At 36.1% G+C, this 11714-nt stretch overlaps 1 protein-coding gene across 1 annotated transcript; it reads left to right on the top strand.

Annotated features, from left to right (window-relative positions):
* LOC107616412 lies at positions 2214-3182 on the top strand. The gene is made up of 2 exons (XM_016318373.1): positions 2214-2556; positions 2746-3182. The coding sequence occupies exons 1-2, from the start codon at positions 2214-2216 to the stop codon at positions 3180-3182; spliced, it is 780 nt and encodes a 259-aa protein (XP_016173859.1).

Below are 11714 nucleotides of genomic sequence, written 5' to 3'. Positions count from 1 at the left end.
ATAACTCAAATAATATTATAATTATTTAAGTATCAAATTTTAAAATTAATAGTAAAATAATAAAATAATTATAATAAAAAAATTTTAAATTGTCTAATATTTGAAATATGTTATTTTTATTTCAAATATTTTATTTTATTTTAATATTTTGATTGAAGTTAAATTTTTTCTACAAAAAGAATATATCTTTTCCCTTCTATATCATGTTTTATGTTGTATCGGTAGCAATCACAATTATGGGATTTGCAGCAGTGGTTGTATAGTGATTTGACAATTAAAGTAATAGAAGAATAAAAAAGACAAATAATACAAAAAATATATAGTACTTTTGAAAAAATATGTTTTAATTTTAATCTAATAACGAAAATAACATGAAATAAAATATTTGAAATAAAAATAAAAAATTTCACATGTTAAAAAAATAATTATGATTTAGTCCAAATATTAATGGTTAAAAATTATGTACTTTATCCATAATTAAAGTAACTTATATTTATATGAACTACGAACATATTTAAAATTAATCTATTTTTATTAGAAGGGTGAAGTACTTTTAAATAGATTGCGTATTGATATCTCAATAAGCACGAGGACAAATTAGGATATATATATATACATATATAAATATAAAAGTACCGTAAATGACCAAAACACATGAGATCATACAGGTCAAAATAATATTTTGACATAGTCACTTATAAAATTGAAAGGAAAGAGACAAAAAAGTTCTACTTCCACTACAATAAATATAGACTTTAATAACGGCTTTTTTATTGAAATAAGTAAACAAAATTTATTATTTCTCTAAATACGCATCGATGAAAAATGTTATCGAAATGTACAGTACTATCTCTCGGCCACCACCCACGAAATGAGTTTAGGCTCCAACTCAAGCCAGGCGCCAACGAATTGGGCCAGGTTGCCATTATATGACAGGTGCACAAAAAATGGGCATTTAAGGTAGGGCACCCACGAATTGGGCCATTTCCTAAGAGATACAAACGAAATGGCACCTGAGACATATAACCGGGATGCCAGACGCGAGGTGGCCCAAATTCAGTTGCACCCCACACGAATTGGAGCAACTCAGGTGCACCTCCCGTGAAATAGAGCATGGATTTCGCTATATAAAGGGCTGTGGCAACCAGTTTAAAACCACATTTGGAAATCATTGTTGTGTCTCCGAGTAATCCATCTCCAACCACTCTCTTCCATCTCCAACAACTCTCTCCCATCTCCATCTCTTCACCTTCTTTATAAAATACTCAAGTTGGTACGTTGTTATGCATATGACTTCTGAAAATGTCTACGTTATCCTATATCCTAATGGAGAAATTTTTCATACATCTGAAGGTATTACATTTGTTTGTGATGATCCATTGTGGATAGTGACCCCGCCCCAAACATCATTGCAAGAGCTAAAAGATGTGATCCTCATGAATACCGGTATGGTCGGAAAGAAGGAAATCACGAAGTTGACTTACAGAATGCCAGTTGCAGTCGCCAACTCGTTTGCGTATCAAAAAATGCAGATTAAATCTGAGCAACAAGATTCGATGATGTTTTCTTACCATTGGAGCATTGGAAGTATCTACTCGTTGGAACTATGTGTAAATCTCCAAGATATTGGAGGAAGCTCCTCTAGTTCCAATAATGTATGTGGAGCAAGCTGGAAATTTCGGTGTGGCAGATTTGATGCCAGGTCAGGAGATTTTAAGAGCTCGTAGTCCAACCTTCAATGCCTTTGTGACGCCTGGTCAGACTGTAACAAATTGTCGTTCATGTCCCTCCCCTTCTAACTGTGTTCCATCCCCAGAAGGTATTGTTGACGGGTTGGCAGAAACTTCTGATGAAGATGATAGTGGTGAAGAAGCAGAAGTGGTTCCCAAAACCCAACCTGTTTACCACGAAAGGGATGTTCCAAATCGTGTCGAATCAGTTGCTGTGGGCGGGGGTGGTGGTGGATCTAGCAGTACCCCAGGCTACTACCTGTCTTTAAATCTTGGTGCCATGATGCCGACCACCGCCGAAGACACACCGAGCAAATATGCTTTGTCCGGTGAGATGGAGTTGGAGGTTGGTTTGAAATTTCTGAATAGAGAAACTGCGATGCTTGCTGTAAAGAACTACAACATTCGAAGAAGTGCGAAATACAAGGTGGTAGAGTAAGATCAAGCTAGGTATGTCTGTCGATGCAAGCAGTTTGGGGACCAATGTCGTTGGATGGTATGGGTTACAAAGACAAGGGCCTCCAAATTTTGGGTAATTCGAAAATACAAAGGGCCCCACACTTGTTTGGCAGCTCCATGTCTCAAGATCATGCTCAGCTTGATAGCAACGTCATCTGCCAGCATATATTTCCCATGGTTCATGCAGATGCTACTATTTGCATTAAGGTGTTGCAAGGATCATTCGAGGCAGCCTACGGGTACAAGGTTTCTTACAAGAAGGTTTGGCACGCAAAGCAGAAGGCAATTGCCAAAATATATGGTGATTGGGAGGAGTCATATGACCAGCTTCAGAGATATTTCAATGCACTGCAAGCTTTTGTTCCAGGTATTTTTGTCATTTTAAAGTTACGGTAATTTATAAGTTGGAGTCCTTACGGTGTGGTTCTAATTAAGTGTAGTCATGTCAGGCACAGTTGTTAATATCCAAACCCGACCGAACTATGTCGGCAACACGTTGGACTGTCACAGTGTCATGTTTCATCAGTTTTTTGGTCGTTTCCGTCCCGTGTTGAAGCCTTCAAGCACTGTAAGCCACTGATCTCCGTAGACGGAACACACTTGTATGGTAAGTACACAGGGACCCTGTTGATGGGCATAGCGCAGAATGGGAATAACAACATCCTGCCCGTTGCTTTTGCGATTGTCGAAAGGGAGAACAAAGAATCCTGGTTCTTTTTCCTTTCGAACCTCAGGAGATATGTAGCGACTCAACCAGGGATATTTCTTATCTCTGATCGGCATGCAGCAATAAAGGATGATTTAGAGCGGGCTGGGTGTGGATGGGAACACAATGTGTACTGTGTGAGACATATTGCCTCTAACTTTGCAACCAGTTTCAAGAGCAAGGAAGCGAAAAGGCACCTAGTCAACGCGGCGTATTCCAAGACACAAGACCAGGCACAATACTACCTTGAGTTAATTAGCAACGAGGATCCAGTCTCTTCTCTGTAAATGATGGCCTGGATCCGAGGGTTGGAGCCTCCGAAGTGGCTGCAGCATCGTGACGAGGGCCGACGATACGGTCACATGACAACCAACCTATCGGAGTGTATCAATTCTATTCTCAAGGGTACCAGTAACCTTCCAGTTTGTGCTATTGTGAAGTCTACTTACCATCGTCTTAATGCATTATTCGTCAAGAAGGGTTGCAAGGCACAGGCATAGATCGCATGCGGTCAAGTTTTTTCGCAATTCCTGTAGAAAGCTATACTGGCTAACAGAGAAGGTATTTCCTAGATGCTTGTGATTTCATACGACAGAGCCACGTCTATCTTCACAGTCGATGAGATAGCAGCCTTCAGGGTCCGGTCGCGTTTCAGGGTTTACCTAGAACAAGGCAGATGTGACTGTGGATACTTCCAGGCGTTGCACTATCCATGTGCTCATGCGTTGGCTGCATGTGCACACGCAAGGCTTGATTGACAGCCTTATGTCGTGCCAGTCTATCGCGTTGAGAGTGTGTTCTGGGTTTACCAGATGAAATTTCCTCCAATACTGGACGAGGAGTTGTGGCCTCCATACGAAAGTGAACGTGTCGTCCCCATTCCCCATCTTCGAAGAACAATGGAAGGACGTCCGATGTCGACAAGGATCAGGAATGAAATGGACGAGGTAGAGCCAGAACCTGAAAAGCGATGTGAACTTTGCAGGCAACCAGGTCATACAAGACGGAACTATCCGCATATATCTTCCATTTAGACTTGCATGTTCACTAGGGTTGTATTTCCTTTAAGTCGATTTGCATGTTACATTCTAAGGAACCATGTGTCTTATTGGTTGTTACTTTCTTAACACGCACAATGTATTGTTTGTGTTAACTCTTGTTTAATCTGAGTAAGTTCGCCTAAGCAACATTCGACACATAAATTTGGAAACAAGAAACATCATAGTACATGAACCTTAATACGAAGTACATGAAACTAAATACAAACTACATGGAGGATAATAAAAAGTACATGAAACTAAATACGAACTACATGGAAGATAACACAAAGTAATGACACTAAATTCAAACTACATGAAACTAAATAAACCTAAAAACAAGCGACTAATGGTGATCGTGACCTAATCTCCCACCTATACCACACGAAGGAGCTCGACGGTCATGGCGAGGACGACCTGCATCGGCTTCCTCCATCACGGGATCAGTCCTCTGTGAACGATAGACGTCGACCCTGCATAAAGGAGACATCATGTGGTCGGAGAGATGACACGGCGGTGTCGCCGACAGATAAAGACCTCCTTCCCGCAACTGTGAGTTGTGGATCGGTATCGGATCATGGAAGGGCCAATCCAAGATCTGTAGGTGTGTGTGGTGACGGCTGTTGAGGGATGAAATGGTCTAAACCGTCAAAGAAAGAAGAGAAGTTTGTCCAACCTACTCTGTTCATGGAATCAATCAAAGTCCTATGTGCCACCCCCTTAGGATGAACCACCAACCTCATAGCTGCTCTGATATGCCATAACTTGCTGCATGGAAGATGGCTGAGGCTGGTCTCCTGCCATGAAAGGCTGAGGGTAGTAATAATCTCCATGAAAGTGAGGTTGTGGAGGTAGACCATGTGCTCCGACCTCTGCCTCATCTTGTGGTCGATCTTATTCGGGAAATTCTGGCACCTCGGACTCTACCGCCCCCACATCAGCATGATGTCGTTCTCGGCGCGTGCGTCGGCGCCTCCGGTCTTGTGGGACAACAGGTNGATCATGCAATGTGTCAGGTGCGGATAGGAACCTCCGGGTCCTGTCACAGTACCACCTATAGTAATCTTGGCTGGGACACAAGGTCTCCGCGCGATCAATCTGCAGACGATATGACTTGGCGGAATGTATCAATATTCAAGGGAGGATTCGGCGATCGTTGTTTGCCCCTAAATTGCCGCAACACTCTGTCGATGTTTAGAATCTCAATCCACCGGAATAATATCAGCGGTACAACCGAGGTGTAAAAGTCTCTATATGGAGCACCAAGAAATTCAACGGGCACACTTGACAGAATATGAGGTTCCATATACGGCAACCAATTAAACTGTCCACATGCAGATTGTCCAACCTCAGTCGGTGCCTCAGTAGGCGTTGCTCAGCGTAGTCATTATGTCCCTTTTTGCCCGCCCACCTGAGGGAAAATCAATGCGTGCAAATAAGTTGTATAGTTAACAATAAATCAAAATTTATGACGTAGCGAAACTAAACAGGATATGCCATATGATACCACACCTTGTAGCTAATGGAAAACTATACGGCGCCGCCACCTCTGGTACCCAGAACGATAGCTTGTAATAAATCCACGACATTAACAACGTATGACAACCAGCCATACCTTCGACATTGTAATCTGTTGCCAAGCACATGGCTCGATATAGCCAGCAAAGACATGCGCTACCCCAACTATAGGTACTGATGGCATCAAAATCGGCCAAGAGAGGTAGATACCGTACGTGGACCGTGTTGTTGGCCTTGTCTGGCAGTAGCACGCTACCCAACAAATACAGAATGTAACAACGGGCATACTGAATTAGGACATCCTCTATTACATCAAGCGGCATCTATTGAAGACGAGTTCTAAGCCATTTCAGCTTTATGTTGTACTTTGTTGTCCCTACATGCCCGGCTGGGACATCACCAAGTAATTCTTGGCACCATCGCCATATATCTCTCTGATGAAACTTACCCCATGACCTTAGAGTACCACTGACAGGCTCCCCATCAATAGATAAACCTAACTGCATTGCCACATCCTCCAGTGTGATGGTACACTCACCCCACGGGAGGTGAAATGTGTGCGTCTCGAGTCGCCATCTCTCAATAAAGGCACTTATCAGTGGATTATCATACTTAAAACGCTTGATTAATGAAGCATAATAAAATCCTACTCGTCGTAAACATGGTTCAAGCCTCTGCCGTCTGAGATCCATATTGAATCTGGGGGCTCCAACGTAAAAACATCCACAAGTGTGCCATGCAGTGTCAAAACACGTGCGGGCTGCACAAAAGAAACATGAAGAGAACCCTTAAATTTACACTGGCAGATATTAAATAACGCCAAAAATATTTATACTGAAAATAGTTGTAAAAAAATTGACAACAAAGAATCACTGAAATTAACATTGTGAATCAAATGCCCGGCAATATGAACCTCGGCCAGCCGATTTAAATTTTCCTCGACGTTGCTACCACCACCGTCGCCCATGTTACACTTTTCAAATCAAACCACAACATAAAATTATTAACCAAAACACACTTTTTTTTTCTCTCTTCCACGGTTTATGATTTTCAACCCTCTCTTCCACCCATTTTCATTTCATGCCGCACTTGGTCCCTTCCCCTACTCCCCTTTATATACACACCAAGTTACTTGCCCCTACCATGCCCGGAGCGGGTATTACCTAAACCCGACCTGTCCTGCTCCTCTCAAGAACCTGCCCCGCTAAAAACCCGTCTCGGTGCGGGGCAGATAATACCTGCCCCGAGCGGGTAGGGGCGGGGTGGGTACCCGCGGGTTCGGGTGGTGTTGCCACCCCTACTACCATGCCACAATATGTACCCAATGCATGCTTGTACTAGACTGCCACAACCTGAAACTTGCTTGCAGCCTTCACCACAAACCTACACCATTTCGTTGCTGCCGCCAAGGGCTTGGTCATCTCGTGGGCGCCGCAACAAGTGTGGCCCAACTCGTGGATGCCAGAAGCGGGGTGCCCCATTTCGCATGCGCCGCTCTTGACGTGCCCATTTCGCTGCTGCTTCCAATGATGTGCAATCTTCCATTTCGTGGGGGGCATCCAGGAAATGGTAACTAAACCCATTTCGTGGGTGGTGGCCGAGAGATGGTACTGCGCATTTAGGTAACACTTTTCATCGGTGTGTATTTAGGGAAATAATGAATTTTGTTTATTTATTTCAATAAAAAAGCCCTTTAGTAACATTAAAATTTACAACATCTTAAAATTATTCTCTTAAATAATTTTAGACAATAATTTTTTATAATATTATTATTAAAATTTAATTTTATATTATTTTATAACAACAAAATAAAACAGTTCTTTTTTTTACTATTTTAAAGAACAGTTTTATAATCGTTACAATAATTTGTTATTAAGTAATAGTTTTTTAATGTTGTTTAAATAATTTAAAAAAAGATACGCGTAAAAATCGTTGCCAAAATTTGCTATACTTTAAAACCGTTTTATTATTAGATGGTTGTAGACAATAGATTTTATATTTTTACTGTTGAAGTTCAATTTCTCATTATTTTTATAACAACAAAATAAAAATGTTCTCTTTAACTATTTTAAAGAACGATTTTCTAATGTCGTTTAAATAATTATACAAAAGATACGCATAAAAATTATTTTCTAAAAATACTTAACTTATAGTACAACATAAAATCGTTCTCTAAAAATACTTAACGTATAATACACATAAAAATTGTTCTTTCCAAATATAATATTTATTTTAAATTTTTGACAACATAAATATAAAAATATCGAAAATGTTGCCGGAAGTGCTTGTTTTGGTCTGCGCTCTTCTTTTCCTTTTAATCCTTTTGTTTCCATCTTTCACCTGGCACCATTTAATTTCATGCGTTGCTTACTGTTTTAGACTTCTTTGTTTTTGGATTTGATTTTATTTCTAGTTAGGATTAGTTATCTAAATCTTTTATTGGAAATTATTTTTTAGTGCTTTTCTTTTCAAGTTTCTTACTACTTCAATTTGAGAAGATCGTAAATTTTAGTTTAAACTGTGATTGAAGGTTCTTTCGTTTGGTGTAGTTGTATTGTTGATGTGTTTTAAATGCTTCTTTGATTTTTTTTCTCAAATGGTCAGTCAGTGTTTAGTGCTTGTTTTTAGTTGATGGCTTTGCTCATTTTTGTACTCGATAATAAATTTTAAATTAATAACTCTATTAAAAAAACTTGCATTACCTGTATTACTGATTCACTATTAATTATTCTTTCTTTTTTTGTTGTTAAATTTTATTAAAGTTTCTTAATAATAAATTACACTGTTTATATTACTGATTTACTACTCAATTTAAGACATATAACTTATAGGATGCATTATAATTCTTGTATGAATTTGCTATCCGAATATCTGCACAATTTGTTAAGGTTTATACAAGCATAGCTAGTACCTTAATTATTATTTGTTGCTATGTATTGGTACTTGCTATAGAACCAGTTCATATTACAAGTTTTTAACTTTATGCTTAACTTACAGTTAGATTTTTTTTTTTTTTTTAACACTACATTTTTTTCACTTCTTGTTGTTTCTCAATCGTTGTAAGCCCCAACTTGAATTTTTGCAATGAAGTCTTCTATATTTAGGGTCTAAGATATGCTTATTAAGACGGTCTTTGTATATAAAGTAAATGTCATTTGATAATCTCTAATGGATATAATTTATTGCAGGATGAATTAGAAATTACTTAAGATATGCTTAAGACGGTCTTTGTATATAAAGTAAATGTCATTTGATAATCTCTAATGGATATAATTTATTGCAGGATGAATTAGAAATTACTTTGAAGTAGTTGAGAAAAAAAAAGAGATTATTGCGGAAGGATCATACTCCTCAAAAACAAAGCAAGTGGAGAGTTGATAGTGCTCATTTAGTGTTTTTTCTTTTTGTTTCTATTGTTAATAATTGTGATGAGCGTGTTAATAAAATTGGATTGAAAACTTTGCTCATTTTTATTAAAATATGTTAATTATTATGCTGACCTTGTTAAAATTATGTTTGAAAATTTTGTTAATTTTAATTAAATTTTGTTAATTTTTGTTAACTAGTCTAGTTTTTAGAATTTGGTTAAAATTGTTTTCAAAATTTAAAAAAAAAATTGTGTTGAGCTCTTGCTTTCAAAAAAAAAAATTATTTTCAAAAGCAATTATAAAATGACAATGATATTAAAATTGTTAAAAAAAAACACACAAAAAGCAATGGTTCATAAACTATTCTTAAAGTCATCAACAAAAAGGCAACAATTTTAAAATTATTGTCCAAATTAGTAACAAAACAGCAACAACATAAAACCGTGCGTTGTCTATCCTTTTATGAGCTTAAACCGTTGTATAATAACAAATAACAGTAATTAAAAACTGTTCTTTAAAATTTATTGTCAAAATCATTGTTTATGACAGTAACAAGAGCAATAATTTTTTTTGTTGTCGTTGTCTTAGTAGATAAAAAATAATTGCCTTTAGCATTGATAACAGCCATATATACCACAGGTTAAAAATTGTTACCAAAATGTTGTCTAACATTTAAAAAACAATTTTTTGATCCACGACAATGATTTTCAACCGTTACGAAAACTCTTATTTATTGTAGTGTTCATATTAAAATCAAAGACTACTTTTAGATATATTTCAAAGCAATAATACTTCAAAGTATCATTCTAACTTTCATCTATCTTGCTGATAAAACAATGAAGTTTAGACCAAAATACCGTTCAACAAGAGTCAGCTAGAATTACTATTACAATTGCCCACGTCGAAAGATAACATAAAAATGATCATTGAGAATAGTTAATTTCAGGATATCACTTTTTCTAAAAACTTATATAAGTTAATAGAAAAGAATAACATAAATAGTTATGTTTTTAATATTTTTTTTTTAAGTAAGAGTCTCGTTTAGATTTATTTGATTTTTTGTATAATTTTTTATTTATCTTATGCTAATTTTTTTTAAGGTTTACTAAAGACTAAATTTTAGATCTTTTGGATATAGAACTTTGATATCATATTATAATACCACTTTTTTAAAAAAATTTAAATTGATAAAAAAATAACATAAATAATTATATTTCTAACCGTTAAAAATTCGTGTTAACCGTCTATCTTATACGATAACATACGTCACATCGTAGATCCGTGGGATAAATACAGTGGTTGTTGAAGAGCAAATTAAAGGAAAATAAACCGGATATCCCTCATATACTCACCCCTGAGTAGGGCTGGCAATGGGTAGAGTAGGGTAGGTTTAGACTCTACCCTAACCCTAACCGCGGGTTGAAAACTTTCTTAAAACTCTACCCTACTTTATCCACGGGTTGAGAATCTCTCAACCCTAATCTTACACACACTCTAAAGTTCTAAACCCTATCCGCAGAAACATAAAAAATTTTCAAACAAATATAAAATTCAACCATTCTAAATTTCATACATATTAATAAAATAGAAAATAAAAAACTAAATTCAAATTAAAATTAAAAACAATAAAATCTTAAAGAAATTCAACATAAAATTATAAATAACATGATAATCAACTAGTTTAGTGGTTATTTCAAATTTTTATAAAAGGAAGATTGTGAATTTAAGACTCACTTTCTTCAATACATACATAACTTTTACATATATATTATATAATATATTAAGAGTGTGGGTAGAGTAGGATAGAATATACCCTAAATTCGTACCCTACTCTACTCGCAGCAGATAAAATAGACAATTCTATCCGAACGGATTAATCTGAGTTAAGTATCCGCGAGTAGAGTATATATTGTCAACTTTGCTCTATTCTCGTATTGCGTCCATCTTTTCTAGAGGTATTAACTTTGAGTTGCAATACCTTTAATGGATATCCCGCGTGCTCCTACATACATGTACAGGAACAGCAATAATTTGGGATATGCTAATTTAATACATAAACCGCATCAACCAACCAACAATGAAGGAAAAATTTTGAGCTATCCTCCTATCTTTTTTGTCATTTCAAATGAGAAAAAAACAAGAATTTTCCTTTGAATTATTGCTTGCTTAATTGAATTTTTTTTAACGACTAGCTTACTATTTTTTGTTTTGTTATAAATTATAAAATTTTGCATATCGGATTGTGACAATCCGTTCTTTCTTTTCTTTGGAGTGATTGTGACAATTATTTTGGCCAAGAATGAACAAATGGACGGACACATATGAATTGTCTCTTGCATACGTGGATATAGGCGTGGCCATAATAAAAGGCATATTGTCTATAGTTAGTACTGTTCATTCCACTAGGCTAGCTAGTAGGCACAGAAATATACAAATATCTTATGGAAAAAATTTTAAGTATACCAATAACATCGGTGTTTCAGTTGTTTTAACTGTTAATTTTAATTAATATATATTAAATATTTTTTTTATAATTCAGATCAACGGTTAAAATAATTGGAAAATTGGTGTTTTCAATACACTTAAAACTCTTTCTATCTTACAAAGTCGTGTCGTTTTACTTTAGGCTTTTGCTAATTATGTGCTAGTACTTTAAGAATAATCATTAAGCTTTTTTTCTTAAAAAAAAAAAAACAGAACAAAAGTAATTTTTTCTTCTTTTCGAAAATTTTACCGTGGTGAATTAGTTACATACTTGTCCCAAATTAACTTCTGTGCCTCCTCTCAATTCAACTTAAGAGAGAATATAAGAAATAATAATAGAATCGAAATTGAATGAGTCTAATTCAAATCTAAAAGCTTAAGTAAATAAAAAAATATATAAATTATTATATTT

This window comes from Arachis ipaensis, chromosome B09 (genome assembly GCF_000816755.2).
Source record: "Arachis ipaensis cultivar K30076 chromosome B09, Araip1.1, whole genome shotgun sequence".
NCBI lineage: Eukaryota > Viridiplantae > Streptophyta > Magnoliopsida > Fabales > Fabaceae > Arachis > Arachis ipaensis.
This window is presented reverse-complemented; position numbering and strand designations above follow the sequence as displayed.

Coding starts and splice junctions, on each gene's coding strand:
- LOC107616412 (XM_016318373.1), top strand. CDS start 2,214: ATGTCGTTGGATGGTATGGGTTACAAAGACAAGGGCCTCCAAATTTTG. Junction 2,557..2,745: donor ACTGCAAGCTTTTGTTCCAG/GTATTTTTGTCA, acceptor CCCGTGTTGAAG/CCTTCAAGCACTGTAAGCCA.